Source organism: Chrysoperla carnea, chromosome 1 (assembly GCF_905475395.1).
Source record: "Chrysoperla carnea chromosome 1, inChrCarn1.1, whole genome shotgun sequence".
Taxonomy (NCBI): domain Eukaryota; kingdom Metazoa; phylum Arthropoda; class Insecta; order Neuroptera; family Chrysopidae; genus Chrysoperla; species Chrysoperla carnea.
Window position 1 is genome coordinate 41,625,373 of NC_058337.1, and position 22,115 is coordinate 41,647,487.

A 22,115-nucleotide genomic window follows, 5' to 3' on the forward strand; every position below is an offset into this window, starting at 1 on the left:
TCACAGACCTTTATTAAATATAGTCTGATAACACCATTTACAGAGGATCGGTATGCCATTAAATACGTTAGTTAATAATGAAAAATAATGTAATGAAGAGATGTGACGATACTATACAGTTTAATGTAAACCTCCCTAACAACTCGGGTTATTAATCAAGTAAAATGAACAGGGCATTTATTACTGTTTTATATTTAATATAGGTAGGTCTGTGATTGGAACAAAAAGCTTAAAATAATCGAGGTATTGGCTGCATTCAGGAATTGGCTGAGAGGAAAGATAGTACTGTCACCTTGTTTATCTTAAAGAAAACATGGATTCTCATTTTCGTATATGAGGTGTCGGACTGGCAATAGTTTTAGGTCCAGCCAAACTGAACACTCAGACAGTATCTAAATCCTTATATTGATTACCCACTTTTTCTTTAAGTTTTATAACTAATTACCGAGCGTTAGGTTCAACAAGACGCAGATAATGCTGTGTGCCAATTAGGGAGGGGGGGGGGGGTTAAAGGTTAACTGTGGAGGTAAGTTCTACCCTCCATAATCGTAACTATACAGAATGTTCGATTTACATCTAGACATATAAATATCACGAGTATGACAGAATACATGGGTTAAGCAATGCATTTAAGTGAGAGCCTATAATACCTCTTACTTAGATGCATTGCTTAACGCATGTACTCTGTCATACTTGTGATATTTATATGCCTAGATGTAAATTGAACATTCTGTATATTATGCTATGTAGTAGAAGCTGTAAATATAATTAAGACATGAACATGAGTACCTAAATGAAGGTGTTAATAAAAATATAATATCTTCAATAATTTATTATAGTTTTTATTTTATTTTCCATTATAAAGTTTGGATTTAATTAGAGGAATAATTATTATCACTGTTTCTTTTTGACTACGCAAAGTAACAAATAAAATAAATATTTATCATTTTCTATACTTATGTCTTCAATTATGTTTCTCGATGTTATACAATTTTTTTTTATTAGGAGTTCCTTATTATGGATGGATAATGATTTTTGTGTTTAAGTAACTGAATTAAGAACATTAAGAATTAACCGTGACACAGTTTTTAAATAAATTACATAACTCGCAACGTGGTCACGACCAATCAATTTACATTGTATAGTCGTATTTAGCACTATGATGATGATATTTTAGAAACTGACGTATTTCACGAGATTTCTGCGATGTATAATTTAAATAAAATGTGGAGCTATTTATAGTATTTACCTACTTTTTTTTAACAATAGAATGAATATATTTAAGTGTAAAAATGATAATATTAACAATTTAGTATGATTGAAAATAAAATCAATTTATTAAAAAATATCGTACAAATTCATTCATAAATTCAATACAAAATGGTAAGTTATTCGATTGTTTAGGTTATGTTTTATATTAAAATAATTGTAAAATAAATTTAATTTTAGGCTTTATTAGGAGCACAATTAGTGATTACACTAATTGTAATAAGTATCATACAAAAAATAGGACCACATTTTTCAATAGCCAAATGGTTTTTATGTTCAACGGGATTAATGCGCTACTTATATCCAACAAACAACGAACTAAAACAATTAGCTGGTGTGCCTAAAGAAAAACCAAAACATAATAAACATAATAAAGGTTCCGCAAAGTACAATGAACAAAATGGTAACAGAGAACCAGAAACATTTCATGTACCTAGAAATATTGATATACAATTAGAAACAGCTAAAGTAACACAATTAGATGTTATACATCTACGTTTTTATAGTGAATATCAATGGCTAGTTGATTTTACACTTTATGCTGCGATTGTTTATGTGATAACTGAATTATATCAAATATGGTTTTCATTACAAGATGAAATTAATTTGAGTATTATGTGGTGTATGTTAGTATTAGGTTTTTCTATGTATCCTTTTTAGAAAATTCTTATGTCTAGAAAACATTTAATTTCTTAAAAAGCTAACGTATGTTTTAGCATTTCAACATTGATAATAATGTAATAACCGTTGTGTACTTGCAATGTACGTTCTTAGTTAAGTGCAATCAAATGAGTTTTAAATTTAAAATAATTATCCCGTCCGGTTTTTCAACGGTATAATAATGATAAAAATAGTAGTTTTTAAGAAAACATACTTTGGAAAAAATCGGAGTGTAGGAAGTTGTTTAAAAACCATCGAAAAGTTACGAAAAACAGGTTTTTTGCAAATAAAAACCGGGAAAATGATTTTGATAAAAAACAAAAAATGGAAGGTTTAGGAGCTAAAAAAAGCGAAACACATGACACTAGCTAAAGTTAAATCCGATCGAAACTTTACGAGTAAACACGGTTTTATGGACGAAAATATCGCTTTTTTTGTCTATTAATTTCTCGGTTTGTATGAATCGCAGGAAATCCGTACTTGACTCAAATTGTTGCTTTTAATGGTATCTTTTTGTAAAAAAAATTTCGTCTCAAATTAATATAAGGTTAACGCACAATTTGCGAAAATGCAAAATATGAACACAGACAGTTCCGAATTTCATTCAAATCCGTTCGATAGTTTTTTCGTGAAAGACAGTAACAAACATCCATCCATCCATCCATCCATCCAACCATCCATCTATCCATCCATCCAAACTTCCACGATTATAATGTATATCAGGTGTATTATGGAAATTAAAAAAATATTAGAACAATATATTCCAAATATTTGAATATTATATTTTCTTTCAATTCGTTTCAATTTATTAAAAATGAAATCTTACTCGATTTTTCTTTGCGTTTCTCTTCTGCGTAATTATGCAGCAGTTTTCTTTGCGTAATTATGCAGAGGTTCTTGGGAAACTCTTAAAGAAGATAATCTTTTTTTTTTTTTAAATTACCGTAGGATGCTTCGTTAGCGTTTGCGCATGGCTTTTCGGAAGCTCATATTATAGCATTTTCGCAAATTGTACGGAAACCTTATATTATTTTGCGACGAATTTAAAAACTTATGTTATTAATCTGTCAAGGAACTAACCTGTTACGTTACAAAGTGTGACGGCAAGTTATTTTTATGCATTAAAAATCTGGATGTGAATATATTTTTCTTAACGTTAATACTTTAGGAAGATCTTATTTTCATTGACAATACAATATTTTAAAAGCGAAGAATCGATTGGTGAGCGTTCAACATGTATCGTTACAGGATTCGCATATTTATTAATATCTATGATTGTTTTAATTGTTGATGAAAATCATTTGGAAATTGGATTAGAAAAAGCGTATTCTAGTTTTAATGAAAATGCTGCAATATTTTTAAACAATCAAGGTTTAAATTCTTCGTAAGTTATTATAAACATTCAACTATATTTTCTGTAGAATGACTGTATTAGTCAAGTTAAAATAAGACAAATAGTCCTTTAGACGTTTACAGACTCGATGTATATATCATTTTAACTAGATCCGAGAATATCATTAGATACCAAATTTGAAATTTTTCAACTTTTATATTAAAGAATATACAAGCGCCGGGGAAATTTTGGATAAAAGGCTTGATGTTTTTTTATATGAAGTTGGATTAAATCTAAATTAATTCTGAAAATTTTAGGGGGGATTGCCCGATTGTTTAAATAAATAAATGACTTCAAAAGTATATTTAACATTGGTCTTATGGGAAAATGGTAGATGGATGATATGTTTTCATAGATTTCTCCAAAACTAGTCGGTGGAAATTGTAAAAAAAAAATCTATTTAAAGTTTAAATCCTTAATAAATTATTGAAAACATAAAAAAATCCGTACTAATTAAGGATGTCTGAGCACGGTAGTGGTGACACAAATTAAAAAAATTTATATTTTCGATTTTGATGGTGAATTATGATGTTATAACATGACAATATAAGACGAAAAGTAAGAATAATATTTTTCAATACCTTGAGTAATTTTCAGAATATCGAAAATTGAAAATTTTGTTTAATTATTTAGCTTTCGATATTTCGAAAACCAAGGCAGATATCGAAAATTTTTATTCTTATTTTTCGTCTACATTCATGAAGTTAAAAAAAAATTCATAATCTAAGTTGGTAATGAGGTACAAATAATTTCAACCCTAAGTCAAAAATTGCCTTGGCGCTCGTACTACCTTAAAACTTTGAATGAATGAATTTGAAACTTTGATCTTAGTACAGTATACGAGGATGAAACTTGTAAATTATTTCCGAAAACTCCAATCAACTAGAAAATTTGACGGTTAGTAGATAAGCTCAAATAGTTCTAGCAGTTTCGGATTTAGAGTTTTTGAAATATTGCAATTTTAATGCAAAAAAAATTTTCGAAACAACAAAAAAAATAGTTATAGTTTTATAATAGTTTTGAAATAGTAAAGTTAGAAAAAAAGTTTAGAGGGCAAAAATTTAGGTCTCTCTCCGCAGAATATATCACTTTCAATACTTGTTTTTGTGCCTATATTATTTTTCAAGTTTTTTAACAATAAAGACATTTTTTTTTTCGAAAATATTTTTTTGTATTTAAATTGCAATATTTCAAAAAATATATATCCAAAACTAGAACTTTTTGAAAATGTTGCCAGTACCTAAATAAAGTAAATTGGAAAGCGGCAAACCTTAATTATAGTTCTCGTGGTATGGTTCATCAGTTTTTATGCTGGATAAAACATAAGGCACGAGTAACTTTATTTTCATTATAACTCCGTTAATTTTCATGCGAATGACTTGAAACTTTTTTCATGCCAATTTTTCAGTTATTTGGCAATAAATACTGCGAATTTCAATCGACAACAACTTGGAAAGTATTTACTTTTCGAAATATACTCGAACGACACTTTTTGCTAATATTTCATCGATTTCCTTTATTTTCAAGATATATTTTCCACACCCCTAAAAGGAGTGGTTACCACCCATTAGGCAAGAGCACCATTTGGCACCATATAACTTTGATCGAGAGGGTGAACAAAGCTCAATCGCAAATTTTTATCGAAAAAATTTTAAAATTAGAAATTAATTTATTAATTCATAATAACGTATTTTCTTAATACATCGAGTAAAAATGTCATTTGATTGGTTATACTTGATGAATACATGCTCCCGAAATGTAGCGTGATTTATAATTGATAATACCACAATTGTTTAATTTAAATTTTATTATTATTTTTCTCAGCGGCCCAGCATCTAAAATCGTACTGAAAGCTTTTTTAGCTTTATGGTGTGGAATTATTGGAGCATTATTTACATTTCCGGGTTTAAGAATGGCGAAAATGCATTGGGATTCTTTAAGGTGAACATCTAAAAATTAATACCACAAATTCAAAAAAATTAAAATATATTGATTAAAATTTTATTTTAGATATTGTCAAGACAATAAATTGTTAAAATTACTATTAAATATAAGTTTTTCATTGCCATTTATCTTAGTAATTATGTGGATAAAACCATTATCAAGGGATTATTTAACTAGTCGAATTTTTTCGGGTATGACGGCTCCAATGTAAGTACATTTTTTGTGTGTTTTATAATATTATATGCTTGATAATTTTTTTAAATTATTAATTTTATTTCTAGAATGACGGAATCAACTTTTGAAAGTATGAGAATTGCATTAGTTGTAATTGCTGTTGTTTTAAGATTTTTATTAATGCCAATATACTTACAAGCATATTTAAATATGGCTTATCATCGAATTGAACAACAAAAAAAAGAAGCTGGACGCACAACAAATATTGAAATACAAAAAAAGGTACAATATAAACATAAATTTTCAATTTCTTACGAAACTTTCTCAACATCAATTCCTTCGTTTTAACGGTCAGATAGTGATTTTAATTATTAATTTATTTGAATAAATATTTGAAAATTATAAGTACGTGAAATTTCGACTTATTTTATATATAAGTTTGCTTATTTTATCTATAAAAAATTCGAGTTTTTTCAGTTCATCTCCTGATTTCCGCTCCTGAAATTTGTATTCAGGAGCAATTTAATACGTAAAAATCAAAGATGAAGTAGCGAATCCCAATCGGATAAGGGAATAAGCAAAAGTAGAGTGGCTAAAGAAGATACAGAAAACACAAAAAATATAGTTAAATTGACGACTAGATTAATAATTGTCAAGATATCGTAGTAAATCTTTCCAAAATGTAGTATTTCGTATGGTACATGAAAAAATTCGTCAAATTAACCCAATTTTTGTATTTTTCTGGGAATCTACACACACAGCTAAATTCCGAAATAATATAATTTTGATCCAAAAAATTATTGTATTTTGACTCAAAAAAAAAAAATACAACAATTTGATTATTTTAATGGATAGTTTCGAAATATGTGTCGAAATTCCATACGAAACCTCCATCCTCGAATTGTTTACAGCCAGTCTTTAGAAAATATTTGTCTAATAGTCAAATTAACTAAATTTTCGTTAGTTTTGGGTGTTAATTACTCTAGAAATTAAAAAATGAATATATTAGTTTCCCGAAAAAACAGAATAATTGGAACATTTAAGGTACAATTTTCGAAATATCGTCTGAAATTCTGTGAGGAAAAATACAAAAATCAAGGTAATTTGGCCAAAAATACTGCCTCTGTATGAATTTCTAAAAAATCAAGGAAAAGTTTGAGAAATTATACTGGAAAGTCGGAAACCATCAACGAATTTAAGATTCTTGTAGCCACTTTGCTATCATACCATTCATGTCGATACATAGAAGATCATTATCATCTTTTTTGAAGTATTCTTGCTCTTAAACATACCACAAAATTTTTATCAAAATTAATATTTCCATTTGTTACAGATTGCGGCAGTATTTTATTATTTGTGTGTTGTAACATTACAATATGTTGCACCATTAATAATATGTTTATATTTTACTTTCATTTATAAAACATTAGGTGGATATAGTTGGGTTGGTGGTTATTTAAATAATGATGAATGTTCAATTAATGATCAGAGACCAATTAGTCCAACAGCATCATCGTCCACATTAGAAGAAGCATCGGTTATAAAATCAGCACAAGAATTTCATTTAGCATTAGACTCATTAAAATCTGTATTTACAACAGATGTATTTCGTGGTGTATTCGGTTTTGCTACATGGTGGACATGTTTTGTTTGGTTTGCATCCACATCATTAGGCATGATTTATCAATCATACTTTTCTCATTCATAGCATCAATTTTATTTAATTTATAGAAATTTATTCATAATTAATAATAATAGTTTTATTACCAAATATGGTAATCGTTTTTATATAAATAAAGACTTCAATAATAATTGTAACTGTGTTCGTACAAATTATTATTATTATTTATTATTAATTATTACTTGTATATTGTAATTAAAAAGAGGTTGTTTTCCATGTTCAGATGTTTCATAAATCTTTATTTATTAAGGTCATCAAACCTCAATCGATTAATTAATTGGCTAGTCATTTCATAGATAATATAAATATAGGAAGTGTTTAACCACACGCTAACGTAATCATAAATTTTCATATATCTCACACGTGAATCATAAGGATGGAGTGTAAAATAAACGTTGCAATCTTTGTTATCAATTTCATTGCCAATATTGCTTTTTAATTGTGAAAGAATATTTTTTACTTAAAAAGTATTGAAATTGATTCACAAAGTACCATCAAAAAAAATATTTACAATTCCTTATTTGCGAACAAGAGCTTATTAAATTATGGAAAATAAACACGGAACGTTAAAATCAATCAAAGCAATGAACATTTCATTTTCATGATAAGAAAGTTTATTGTAATTCTTTACAAAATGCTGAAATAAAATTTTTTAAAAAATTTATCAAAAAAGTTTATAGGGAATTTAAAATTAGTATTACATTACCCATTTTACTCCACAAAAGAAAAATTCATTTCAAGAAACAAATCCATAATTATTTCACAATTAGAGGCTGATATTGTGTTAAGAAACATGGTGATTAATTTTGGAGCTGTAAACTAAATAATTCTCTAAATAATACTGATATTGTGAGCTAACTCGATAAATAATACAGAGACTGTTCAATGATGAATTTCATTTTATAGATTCATTTTAATATGTTTTTGGAAATAGAAATCATTTTTTGGATCAGTATTTTTCGCAATTTCTTATTTGTTTATTTATATAATGAAAAGTTGAGTTAATAAATCAACAATGTATTCCGAAAGTTAAAAAAAAAATTGAAATTAACAAATTTGTATATTCGAATACGGTATGAAAAATAAAACTTTCAAGTTTTCTGAGTATATATATTAAGTATTATAGAGACTTTACATGTTAGATCTTTTAATGATTACAATTTTCATTTTCTTAAAATACTTCGAAATTCAAAATAGTACAAGAAAGTTATTATTACATTAGCGTATGAATAAACACGGCGTATATAATATTCTAAGGCTAATTAATAGCTATCAGAGCAATAAACATGTTGTTTATCCCTACGATGCAGGGACATTAAAATTTAGTTATCGGAAATACTAATGCACAATCTTATTGATCGGTGTTAAATTTTCTGCATTTCAACTATTCAATATTGTATGTATTTAAGGCTGGATCGATTGTAAAATGGAATCGTGCTTTATAACTCGACAGAAGCATTATTAATTCTTAATTAAAATATTAAATAAAAAATATACTAATTTTTTTTGATTATTGCTCTATTGCTAAAATGATATTTCTCCAAAATTTTCATATAAAGATATGTAAAAATTATGAGGAAAATCTTAGATATGAATGAATGGAATGAATCTGGGAAAATTTACGTAATGCGAGCATAAACTTTTCAAGTTCTCATGCCCTCTGCATAGAGAATAAATGTTTTTAATAAGATTTCTAATCCGTATAACCTCACGGGGTCTAAACTGAATCCAGGGATAGTAATTTTGTTTTACATATCTGCAGATAGTTGTTTTGTTAGAATATACATCAAGGTTTCCATTGCTTTAGAAAACATGCAAAAGAGAACATGATTTTCACTTTTTAACATCTTTAAGGCTTGCTTAAATTTTCGGTACCCCGTAAAAAAAAGCTCGTTAAAACACGTAGTTTAATTTTGTTTTGAAAAATTATTGACTTATCTTACCAGATTATTGCATTCAAATTTCCGACTGATTTAAAAATTTTGCTCAGGATGAACTGATATACCGCTTAAGAAGTGCAATGCTTCTTATTAAAAAAATTTATTTTACTCCGAAAATATCAAGTGCGAATAATCATTTTTCTCAAATCAAGACTTCGCAGCGAACTTGAGCAGGCAGTCTAGGCTGTCTAAAGTAACTTTGTCGACCAATTTTAAAACAAAATTTCAAACATTCTCAATTTGTAAATATAGTAATTTGTATCATATAAAAACATTTTGGTTGCTAAATAATTACCATATCATTATCAATCATACGATTCAATTTCATTGTGAAAAAACATAAAAAACATCAGATTGAAAATTTTAAATCCATTAAAATATGTACAAAAAAGTGTACAAAATTTCATTTAAATTGATGTTAAATTAAAAATGCTTATACGACGAAATTAGAGCAAACATTCGAAGCCATTTCGAAATATTTCGAGGTTCAAGATAAACAATTACTCAAAAGTTTTTTACAGGCATACGTCAGTAAAATTAAAATTGAATTCCTGTATATGTACAGTATTGATTATACCGATCCAATAAAAATTGTAATAAAGACAATTTCTTAATTTTAAGATTGTAATTATTATTGTATTTTTTTTTTTTTTAATAGTGTAACTGTTGTTAGTTATAAGTTACGTTCTATTATCACAGCTGTTTGTATTCGAAACGGAAAGTTTGCTTTATTCGAATTTTAAATAAAAAAATATTTATAAATATACCTACATGAATTTAAATTTATATTTCCTACACATAGCCTTGAAGTCAAAGACATAATATTTTACCTATACAGATTTATCTAATTATTAATGCGAATGCATTTAAAAAAAAATAGACTGAGTTCATGGTGATTAAAGAAGTTTTTACTCCAACTGACGCCATACCCACACATTTTTCTAATGATTAAATAGAAAATTCTATTTTCTTGTACGTCATCGTACTTCTTAGATACTCAAGCGTAGTTTCCCGCCTTATAATATAAAAGCTTCTTACTTCTTTATCAAAATTGTTTTGAAGATTTTATATTTAATTAATTTTAGGCTTTAAACTCCTGATTAATTAATGATATAATTTATTGATTGATTTTTATTTTCATTTTGTTTTTGTAATCTTACAAAAATAAAATACTTGTTTTTACACCCCTTTAATAGTTTTTACAAAATATCGAACTTTCTAGATTTATATTCATAGTTTAAATTTTTAACTTAAAAAAGTTAAATAATGAAAGATAGATTAAAATTAAATAAGGCCTCAACCTATATTTTCTTAAGCATTGTAATACTTTAAATTAGGTAAAAACAGGATTATTAAATATACAAATTGGTTCTTGAATAAAACTATTTTTAAAAACAGTAAGTTTTGGGTACGAGATTATCAGAAGATAACCAATAAAATTCATTGAATATCAGTAAATTCCTTGAAACTGATTGGTTAAAATATGGAATATTCTGGAAGTACGTAATGCGTCGGCTTGCTATGGTGATAGTGGTCATTGGTATAAAACCAGCCATCTTGACGATTTAGTTCTATTCATTCATTAACATCGTTCGAGTCACAACGTTCATTTGTTTTTAAGAAATTTCATACAAGTTTACCTGCGAATATTAACATTAATTAGAACAAAGTAAGTTATAATTATTTATTTTATACCATTTCTAATTATTTAAAATACTAGAAAAGTCTTATTATCATTTTTTTCCCATTTTTTACGCCCACGAGGCGGTGTAATTTTAATGTATTTGAAAAGGTGGTGAGCATTAGTCATCGAATTCTCTAGGCTCATGACATCACATTTTTATTGATTTTTATTAAACAAAACGTTTTTTTTTTTTTTATTGTTAATTAGATGGCTGCAACAAAAGCACCCGCAGTTGGTATTGATTTGGGTACAACATACTCATGTGTAGGAGTTTTTCAACATGGAAAAGTTGAAATTATCGCAAACGACCAAGGAAACCGTACCACACCTTCATATGTGGCCTTCACAGACACTGAGCGTCTTATTGGAGATGCCGCCAAAAATCAAGTGGCCATGAACCCAAATAACACAATTTTCGGTTAGTATATAATTGATCAAAATTTATTTTTTTTATTACACATGTAACATGAAATGATGAAATTTTCATTAACAGACTAGAGTTTCTGACGCTAGAATTCCGTGATTATAATTTTAATCTGAAGAAAAAAAATTAAAAATATAATTTATTAAATTTTTTTAAAAACATTTTGACTAATCAACTTCTCTTTTTTAACAGACGCCAAACGTTTAATTGGACGTCGTTTCGAAGATGCCACAGTCCAAGCCGACATGAAACATTGGCCATTCGATGTCATCAGTGATGGCGGCAAACCTAAACTCAAGGTTGAATACAAAGGTGAAGCCAAGACATTCTTCCCAGAAGAAGTCAGTTCAATGGTATTAACAAAAATGAAGGATACAGCTGAAGCATATTTAGGAAAAACTGTTACAAACGCCGTAATTACCGTACCTGCATACTTCAACGACTCACAACGTCAAGCCACCAAAGATTCCGGTACCATTGCTGGATTAAATGTATTACGTATTATCAACGAACCAACAGCCGCAGCCATCGCTTATGGTCTCGACAAGAAAGGCGTTGGTGAACGTAATGTATTAATCTTCGATTTGGGTGGCGGTACCTTCGATGTATCCATCTTAACAATTGAAGATGGTATCTTCGAAGTAAAATCAACTGCTGGAGATACTCATTTAGGTGGGGAAGATTTCGACAACCGTATGGTAAATCATTTCGTTCAAGAATTCAAACGAAAATACAAAAAAGACTTAACAACAAATAAACGTGCTTTACGTCGTCTTCGTACATCATGTGAACGTGCAAAACGTACTTTATCATCATCCACCCAAGCAAGTATTGAAATCGACTCCTTATTCGAAGGTATCGATTTCTATACATCAATCACTCGTGCTCGTTTCGAAGAATTAAACGCTGATTTGTTCCGTTCAACCATGGAACCTGTTGAGAAATCATTACGTGATGCTAAAATGGATAAAGCTCAAATCCATGATATCGTATTGGTTGGTGGATCCACACGTATTCCAAAAGTACAAAAATTATTACACGATTTCTTCAATGGTAAAGAATTGAACAAATCTATCAATCCTGATGAAGCTGTTGCCTACGGTGCCGCAGTACAAGCTGCCATCTTACATGGTGACAAATCTGAAGAAGTTCAAGATTTATTACTTTTGGATGTCACTCCATTGTCATTGGGTATTGAAACAGCTGGTGGTGTTATGACAGTATTGATTAAACGTAACACTACCATTCCAACCAAACAAACTCAAACATTCACCACCTACTCTGATAACCAACCTGGAGTACTTATCCAAGTATATGAAGGTGAACGTGCCATGACCAAGGATAACAATATTCTTGGAAAATTCGAACTAACAGGCATTCCACCTGCACCACGTGGTGTACCACAAATTGAAGTAACATTCGATATTGATGCCAACGGTATCTTGAATGTAACAGCTGTAGAAAAATCAACCAACAAAGAAAACAAGATTACAATTACCAACGACAAAGGACGATTGAGCAAGGAAGATATTGAACGTATGGTGAACGATGCTGAGAAATACCGTAGTGAAGATGAAAAACAAAAGAACACCATCTCTGCTAAGAATGCATTGGAATCATACTGTTTCAACATGAAGAGCACAATGGAAGATGAAAAATTAAAAGATAAAATCACTGAATCTGATAAGACAACAATCATGGATAAATGTAACGAAGTTATCAGGTGGTTGGATGCTAATCAATTAGCTGACAAAGAAGAATATGAACACAAACAAAAGGAATTAGAAAACTTATGCAACCCAATCATTACAAAACTCTACCAAGGTGCTGGTGGACCACCTGGTGGTATGCCCGGTTTCCCAGGCGCTGGTGGTGCTGCACCTGGTGGTGGAGCTCCTGGTGCTGGAGGTGCTGGACCTACTATTGAAGAAGTTGATTAAACCATTCAAACATCTCAAATCACATGTTAATAGTCATTACGTCAGTATTACGTACTTTAAAATGCGCATTTTATTGTGATATGCTGATTTCTTGGCTAATTGTCGTTCAAATTTTTATTTTTAAAAAGCTCATGCGCGCAGACATTTCTTAAATTCAAATACAATGTTTTTTATTTATGTTTTTTGTCTATTTGTCTTTTTTTATTATTGTATTCATTTTTTATGTTTCAAAATTTTTACATAAGTACTAAAGTAATAATTTATCAAAAAGAATGAAAATTTGTAACAACAATCAATTACGCTTTTGTGTACTCGAAAAAAAAAAATTAAATGAATCAATCAATGTAACATCCCAGTTTTTATTGCATTTCTTTGATCAATAAAAATCAAATGAACGAATTTCTTGTTTTTATTTTTCTTATTTCTAAAAACATTTTATCTTTTTGAATTTTCAGTATGTTTTACTTAAAAAGAAAGAAAAGCGATGCGCCACTTACTGCCATAATTTCGCTTCAGTGTAATTAAAACGTCGTTAAATTAGGAATTAAACTACTGACTTATGTAGCTTCCTTAAGGACGTTCATGCGTCAACCTGTTTTGCGTTCATAGGGAAACAGTATGTAAATTTTAAAGAATTTTAAATTAATAGAAAATTATTTGAAATTCTATTAAAAGTTTAAATAATTATTAACTGGTAAAAGTTTCAAGTATGGTTATCGATATAATTTTTGAAAAATATCGATTTATATTTTTCATTTAGTCCCATGTTAAAACTTACTTTTAGTCATTTTTTAAACTTTAAAAAAATTTAAATTAATTCGATAACAGGTTATTTTTCCTGTCTTTAATCATAGAAAATCATTTAAATTATCGCATTATCATATTGTTTTTTATTTCTCTACTAATATTGTTGACGCATGAACGTCCTTAAGTGTTGCTCTACTGCCAAACCACAAAAATCGTTATTCTGAGGGGTTAAGGCGGGTAAATGTACCTATACCCTCCATATGAGGGATCAAGAAAAATTTAATTGGAATTTTTTGAGCCCATTTCAATTACCTACGAGAAGTGAATATTTATCCATTTGAATTAATATTAAATCTGTTCTTTCATATTTGGATTATTCATAAGTGATTAAAAGTGCAGAATTACACAATTAGTGTGAAAAAACGATTTGTAATTTTCCAACATACGTGTACTGTGGGAAACCCATATGCTAATTAAAGTCAAAATTCAGAGAAAACATATTTGAACAATTTAATTTTGTGCACAGTAAGCTTCGCATTATTCACGAATCAGTAGTACTTTGACCCGTAAATTATCAATATCATGATTGACGACGAATTTTGAATGATAACGAAATATTATGCAACATTTAATGAATCACCACATAGAGTTTGATTTATTGAGAATGTTGAGAACATTTTTTTGAGAAAGTTAAATTCCGTCAGTTAAATAATAAATTAATGTGCATGCTTTCACTTTCTTACGCGCATTTATTTTATATGGCTGAGAGGGATTATATGGCACTTTCGTCTCGCAAAGTAGAGACTGAAGGAGAACTTTCGATCCTGCGTTTTAATATACTATACAGTTAAAGGCATGCATATATACAGGGGTGCAAAATCATCGGGTCAAACACATACTATGAATAAAACCATATCTGCAGTAATTTTTCATTACCATGTTCATTGTTTTGGTCAGATTTATAAAATGTATGAGAATATGAGCTAATCATGACGGAACACTATCCATTCTATGATCCGTTATTCTATAACAATGTAATATTAAACTTCCCGGCCGGCTAATTTCATTGTTAATGATTACTTTCTAATATTATAATCTAAAAAATTTGTACATGTTTATTAGAAAACAAGAATACGTAGTATTGCACAATAGTATACGGTATTTATTATACAAATTGTAAGTTTTATGACGAAAAATTTCGTGTAAGGGGTTGAAAAGAGCAATCTTTTTTGCTTGGTTGATTAAGTAATTATTCTATGTGATTAAGTCTAGAAGTAATAACATCAGATAATATATCGGTAAAATTCTGATAATATCGGTAAATTTACTGATATAGTCTCTGATGGTGATAACATTAAGTCTCTTAAATGTCGGTAAGATTGGTGACTAATTAATTATATGAAATCGATTTTTACTAGTAGAACAACCTATTGAGCATAGTAAGAATGATTTAGACATTTAAAAAATTAACCCTACATTTTGATTGAGATCTTATGAATATTATTCAATTATCCTTTATTTAATCATAAAATATATGAGTGATATCGGTGAAGGTTTTTAAAGTCGAGTGTTTTCCCAACTTAACAATAATGATCCGGTAAAATATAATTTTTGTTTCTTATTATGTAATTTGAACAATCATATATTTTGTTCATAATAATTAAATGTATGTTTAAAAGGTTCGGATTGAAACTGGGTATTGCAGCAGGTTCCACTTATTACACAGTGGAACAGGGAGTGTGGAAAGACAGTGATACAACAGAAAAAATTTATAATAATATCAGTGAATTAGTTTCACCGTATATTACTCAAGTAACAAGTCAATCACCAATTAAAGTAAGAATAATTGTAAATAATTGAAAGTAAGAAATTACCTATTGCCTTATATTTGTATTATGATTAAAATTTACCATACTCTATGCATCCAATGTTTCTATAGTTTTTAGAGGTTTGCCTATTATCTAATGAATGTACCTAAAACAAAATGTTATACTATTGATGCGCCCTTCACCTACATTGCCCCTTTATCAACAAGCCACGGCTAGTAACAGTTGCCATAGCGTAGATCATTGTGGAGGAGCCTCTTTTATACGATAGAAATGAATCTTTGCTATTCAATGCAATTCAATTTGTGCATGACGCAAAATTCTTTATTTTTAAACCTTTCCAAGCCTATCTCTAAGTCAAAATACACGCAAAAGTTAAATCATTCCAGTTAATATTACTCTGTAACAGTACATGTAATTCTCATATAAGGTTATAGCTATAACACTTAGAATGATCAAAAACGTGCATTTTTTGTGACACAGAGATATCTTAAAAAAATTTCACAAATTTTATGCAATTACAGTGATTCTCTGGTGAAATGAAATATTCGCCCGCCATGATAATAGTCAAAATTACAATTAATTTCATATTAAGTAAATTGCTAGTAAAATGTAAGAAGTATAAATGTAAATTTTTTAATAAAATCATTTTCATTTTAAATATAATTTAATTTAATTTATACGCTAAAAAAGACATTAGCAATCTAATATACATGCGCTTTTTAGCAACGCTCTCTTTGTTTGCTTTGAGCGTCAAATTAGGGTTCTACTTAACTGAAACTAATTGTAGGCATTTAAATTGTCATATCTTATCGATAGTTGAATAAAAATTTATTTAAAATCAATCCTGAGAATAAAAAGCTAAACTATGGCACGCCATTTTACTATTTAATGTCCGAAAAAAAATGATCGTAATAATAATACATTATTATTATGTTATCATCATAATAATAATCATTTTCATTATGTACATAATTTTAATTCAATCATTTTTATTATGTACATAATTTTAATTCAATCATTTTTATTATGTACATAATTTTAATTCAATCATTTTTATTATGTACATAATTTTAATTCATATTAAATAGTAAAACGGCGTGCCATATATTTCCATTATGTACATAATTTTAATTCAATCATTTTTATTATGTACATAATTTTAATTCTCTATTTCCATTATGTACATAATTTTAATTCTCTATTTCCATTATGTACATAATTTTAATTCAATCATTTTTTTTTAATCTAATTCAAATAAAATTAACTGATTTATTATTATGTATCATCATAATAATAATACATTTTTATTATGATGATAACATAATAAAAATGTATTATTATTATGTATCATCATAATAATAATACATTATTATTATGATGATACATAATAATAATACATTTTTATTATGTTATCATCATAATTTTAATTCTCATCTCTCTTTTCTCATCTTATCTTATATCAATCTCTCTTTTACTAAGATTTATTTTACAAAATATAAAATTTCTGATTGAAAAAAAAAAATTAATTAATTTTTTTCTCGATAAAAATTAGCCTATTAAATAGTAAAATGGCGTGCCATACTAAACTGTGTTTAGCTTTTTACGATGTGATGCTGCTAAGTTTTTTTCCAGATGACAGCACGGCCTAAACTGGCCACGTGACCTAATTTGATCGCTCAAACTCATAATACAATGATCATTTTTTCGGAAAAAAAGTGTCGATAGTGGAAAAGTGGGGAAACAGCACCGCTTTGACTGAAACTTTTTGTAACGTGTTTATAGGATCCCAAGGAACATTCAGCCAACTTAACCTAGTCAGAAGAGAGCAAATAGTCCCCAGCGGAGGACAAATGCAGCCCAAATTATTTTGAAATTTTTATTTCACCTTAAAATTGTCAACTAGTAGATATTTTTGGTCGCTGAATACGAATCCGACGTCAGATTACGATGTCACGGATTCCGAAAATCATTTTCTTTTTCGCACAAAAAAAGGAAAATAATAGGTATTTTTGGCCGCTGATTACGAACCTGATATCAGATAAACGGATTCTGTCACGTATCCCGATAACTCTGCCTTTTTTTTTTCCATAAATTTCAATTTTTTGACATATAGGTACACGGCAAATTTATGCCGTCCATACTTTGCTCTATTAGGCATTTTTGGCCGCTGATTAAGAGTCCGATGTCCGATTACACGGATTCTGCTCATCTTCCGAAAATCGTGCCATTTTTGGTCAACAATATCACTTTTTTGGCACAGAAACTGCAAAGTAAGTATTTATCCTCTAAACTCTGCTGTAGGACGAATTTTTGGTTACCGATTACGTATCCGATGTGAAATTACACGAATTCTGCCTCGTCTTCCGAAAATTGTGCATTTTAGGTGAAGAATTTAATTTTTTTGCACAAAAACGGCCAACTGAGTGTTTATAAAAAATGACACGGTTTTCGGAAGGCATAACAAAATCCGTGTAATCGGCCATGGGATTCGCAAACAGCGGCCAAAAATACCTCCTAGAGCAAAGTTTGGACGATAAATACTTAGTTTTCCGTTTTTGTGCTAAAAGTGGAATTATGGGTAAAAAATTTACGATTTTTGGAATACGTGATAGAATTCGAATTATCTGCATCGAATTCGTGTTCAGTGACCAAAAATATCCACTAGTTGACAATTTTAAGTTAAAATAAGCATTTCAAAAAAATTTGGGCTACATGTGCCTCCGTCTGGGGCATTATGCCCCTTTCTGACTAGGTTAAGTTGGCTGAATGTTCCCTGGAGTCCTATAAACACGTTACAAAAAGTTTCATTCAAATCGATGCTGTTTCCCCACTTTTCTTATGCATGTCGGCTTATAAGTTGTACTATCAGCGTCAGCATGATAATACAACTAATACATAATAAGACATTTGAAATGGCACATACATAAGACATTTTACAAACCCATAAATATTTCTGTACCACCGAGTTAAACTGTATTAACTATTTAATAAAGAAAGTGCTTTCTTAAATTTTCTTATGTAATGATCTCATAACACTAAGAATTTGAAAAAAAAGGAACTTAACATACTCTACCACTGAGGTACAGATTTGTTCTTTATGAACAAATATATTCCATGGATGGGCTACTAACTGTTTAGAGAGCGTCATTGCTAAAAAACAAGTCGTATACGTATTAACGGCCAGCTAAATTTTTAGTTGCCAACTAAATAACTTCATTTAAGTTTTAAGTATATCAATCTTACTTTAGACATTAACAATTTCACTATATGAGATGTCATACGATAGACATTAATCACAATGGTTACTAATGTCGCAATGATAAGTTCGTCTTCATTAGGCTTTTATGTTTTTTCACGGAAAAAAAATTTAGCTTTTACACACAATGTAATCTTTTCCTACAATTTTAAACTTGCAACAGGTTTATCTTTATATAACTCTGAGTATACATTGAGGATGATGCTTGATAGAATAAGAATTAAATTCCGAATCTAAAAATATTTAAATTCTAAAATATTTTAAATAATTAACAACTTTTCTTATTAGATTACAGAAATTCCGACACCAAGTGTAGCTGTTGATCGAGCACCTGCATATTGGAATAAAGCTGTAAATAAGAGTTGTATATTTTTATGGCATTTACCTGAAACCGTATATGATAAGTCCGCTTCTTTATACAACCAATTAGTCACAAATCCAGATTTTTCAAAATTAGTATCATTCTCAAGTACTAATGAAGAAAATAAACAAAATTAATAAATCATGATAATTATCAAAATGTAGTCTCAATCAAATTGTAATTTGTTGTTTTTATTTAATAAAAAATATATTGTGAATATAAATTTAACGCGTCTAATTTTGGAATCTTTTTTATACCCTCTATATATAAAATATTTTTACCAATGTGGCACTATATTATTAAAATCAACACAAATACGTGTTGATTTTATTAACACAAATACGTGTTGATTTTATTAACACAAATACGTGTTGATTTTATTAACACAAATACGTGTTGATTACTTTGCTGATGACATCAGATTGATAGTACCTACCAAATCTAGGCTTGTAAAGTTATTCAAAAACTTGGAAGAAAAGGCTAAGGAAATCGGTCTCATAATCAATGAAAAAAACAAGACAAAATCGCGTCATCAGGGAAAAATGAAAACCTAGTGTTCTTGCAATTGATAACAGAAATTTCAAGTAACATCCTTCATGTACCTTAGAAATTTGATCGATACAAATTGGATTCAGGACCTAATACGCAAATATAAATTTTCTTAAATGATTCAGTCAATATAGACGAAAAAAAGGCCGGACCTGGAAAAAATTACAATAGTGACTCTGAGGTTATAGATCGTTAGGGGGGCATGTAAATAACTTTAAAAAAAATTAAGAGAATTTTTCGTTCCGCTGTTTTTGAGAAAATCCAAAAAAATGGGGAAAAAAAAATTGGGATGCGTTTTTCTCGGAATCTATTGGTTTAAGGGAAAAGTTTTTCAAATAAAAAATGTAGAAGACATTGTCAGCTACATTTTATGTCATTAGAGCAACGTCATACGAGTTAAATTACAAAAAGTAGGTGGCGTTAAAGTATCAAAAAAAGGGCTTTTCACGATTTTCATTAAGAAAAAATGATGTTTTTGTAAAAGTGTAAATGAGAAAGTTGTTTGACTCAAAATTAGCTTCAACTTTTATTTAAACAATTTTTATGAAAAACTTACCGTTTCCGAGCTATAGTAAAACAATGTATGTTTAAAATAAACCAAGAAAATAAAAAGGAAATCAAGTACTCCTTTTCAAAATTTTAAAAAACTTAACTTTCAGATTTTTTAGCAAGCTGTATTTCAAAAACGGTAAGTTTTACAAAAAAATTGTTTAAATAAAAGTTGAAGCTAATTTTGAGTCAAACAACTTTTTTATTTACACTTTTTCAAAAAAATCATTTTTTCTTAATGAAAACCGTGGAAAACCCTTTTTTTGATACTTTAACGCCATCTACTTTTTGTAATTTAACTCGTATGACGTTGCTCCAATGACATAAAATGTAGCTGACAGTGTCTTCTACTTTTTTTATTTGAAAAACTTTTCCCTTAAATCAATAGATTCCGAGAAAAACGCATTCCAAATTTTTTTTCCCATTTTTTTGGATTTTCTCAAAAACAGCGGAACGAAAAATTCTCTTAATTTTTTTTAAAGTTATTTACATGCCCCCCTAACGATCTATAACTTCAGAGTCATTATTGTAATTTTTTCCAGTCAAAATGCCAGATTTACTGTACCATAAAAACAAATTATTAAATCACTCAGCAAAGATGCAAATTTACACTTCACTAATACGTCCATTAGTGACATATGGCGGAGAAACATAGACGCTGACTGAGGATGATAAGGAACGATTGAGAAGATTCGAAAGGAAAGTAATCAAGAAGATATACAGCACAGTGAAATAAAACCACGAATGGAGAATACGATACAACATAGAGATAAATAACATTTTGACATTGTCCGTTTCATCAGAGCTCACAGAATTGAATGGTTTGGACACACACAACGCATGGGCAACTTTCGAATGCCTAAACAAGTAAAAATAAATGTCAAAGTTTACGCAAGGAGAAGAGAGATAGGCTCAAAATGAAATAGATAGACAATGTCACGGATGATCTCCGTATTATGAAGATCACAGGATGGTGTTCCAAGGCGAAAAACAGAATGCTATGGAGATCAATTGTTAAGGAGGCCAAGACCCACCCAGGGCTCTAGCGCCGTTTAGTCAGGATATATATGAAGTATATATCAAGATATACTAATTTTGGGTTGGTTTTGATAGATCCGTCCGTCCGTCATTACGATAACTAAAAAACAAAAAGATACCAAGCTGAAATTTTTATAGCGTGCTCAAGACGTAAAAAGTGTAAGTCAATTGAGTTTTAAGCTCGTAGGACTCTTTATTTCAACAATTAACCAAGTCAATTGTATATTTTCAATTTGTTTTATTACATATTTAAAATTTTTGCTGTTCCAATTTCTCAAACAAATTGGTATTATCTCAATAACTATGTCTTAAAGTCAACAAAAATTCATTCTTATATGGTATTTCTTTATTGTGCTCGGTTTGATTTTCCTTCCAACAACCTACTTATTTATACAGAATGTTTTCAATGTCCTTGAAAGAGGTTTTAATTTAATATACATCAACAATTTAAGCTATTGCAGTTGTATGTTTTAATTTTCAATACGTATTATACAAAAAAAATGTTGAAAATTTTCTCAACTTTTAACGTAAAATCAATATTCTCAGATAGATACAGAACTGATTTCACCCCATGAAATTAAAGCGATGTGCCACTTACTGTCATTTTAATTTTCTGTGTACTACAATATATTGTTAAAAAACTTTTTTCATTTCACTTTTAAAAGGCTAACAATACA

General features: G+C 28.9%; 3 protein-coding genes across 3 annotated transcripts; all 3 read left to right on the plus strand.

The window, feature by feature from the left end:
* Nucleotides 1-1,324: 1,324 nt before the first annotated feature.
* Nucleotides 1,325-7,148, plus strand: LOC123298512 (transmembrane protein 161B). The gene is made up of 7 exons (XM_044880544.1): nt 1,325-1,383; nt 1,450-1,916; nt 3,098-3,313; nt 5,147-5,263; nt 5,333-5,473; nt 5,548-5,722; nt 6,774-7,148. The coding sequence occupies exons 1-7, from the start codon at nt 1,381-1,383 to the stop codon at nt 7,146-7,148; spliced, it is 1,494 nt and encodes a 497-aa protein (XP_044736479.1). The 5' UTR covers nt 1,325-1,380.
* Nucleotides 7,149-10,572: 3,424 nt separating this feature from the next.
* On the plus strand, nt 10,573-13,508 carry LOC123304792 (heat shock 70 kDa protein cognate 4). The gene is made up of 3 exons (XM_044886387.1): nt 10,573-10,730; nt 10,953-11,163; nt 11,362-13,508. The coding sequence occupies exons 2-3, from the start codon at nt 10,953-10,955 to the stop codon at nt 13,107-13,109; spliced, it is 1,959 nt and encodes a 652-aa protein (XP_044742322.1). The 5' UTR covers nt 10,573-10,730; the 3' UTR covers nt 13,110-13,508.
* Nucleotides 13,509-15,269: 1,761 nt separating this feature from the next.
* LOC123290437 (MICOS complex subunit MIC13 homolog QIL1) lies at nt 15,270-19,525 on the plus strand. Its single transcript, XM_044870612.1, has 3 exons — nt 15,270-15,453; nt 15,536-15,692; nt 19,230-19,525. The coding sequence occupies exons 1-3, from the start codon at nt 15,446-15,448 to the stop codon at nt 19,437-19,439; spliced, it is 375 nt and encodes a 124-aa protein (XP_044726547.1). The 5' UTR covers nt 15,270-15,445; the 3' UTR covers nt 19,440-19,525.
* Nucleotides 19,526-22,115: the final 2,590 nt, after the last annotated feature.

Bases quoted from the DNA above. Each gene is read 5' to 3' on its own strand.
- LOC123298512 (XM_044880544.1), top strand. The intron at 5,474-5,547 runs GTAAGTACATTT...TTTTATTTCTAG, and splicing joins TCGGGTATGACGGCTCCAAT to AATGACGGAATCAACTTTTG. The intron at 5,723-6,773 runs GTACAATATAAA...CATTTGTTACAG, and splicing joins ATATTGAAATACAAAAAAAG to ATTGCGGCAGTATTTTATTA.
- LOC123304792 (XM_044886387.1), top strand. From the start codon at position 10,953: ATGGCTGCAACAAAAGCACCCGCAGTTGGTATTGATTTGGGTACAACA. The intron at 11,164-11,361 runs GTTAGTATATAA...CTTTTTTAACAG, and splicing joins CCCAAATAACACAATTTTCG to ACGCCAAACGTTTAATTGGA.
- LOC123290437 (XM_044870612.1), top strand. The intron at 15,693-19,229 runs GTAAGAATAATT...TTTTCTTATTAG, and splicing joins CAAGTCAATCACCAATTAAA to ATTACAGAAATTCCGACACC.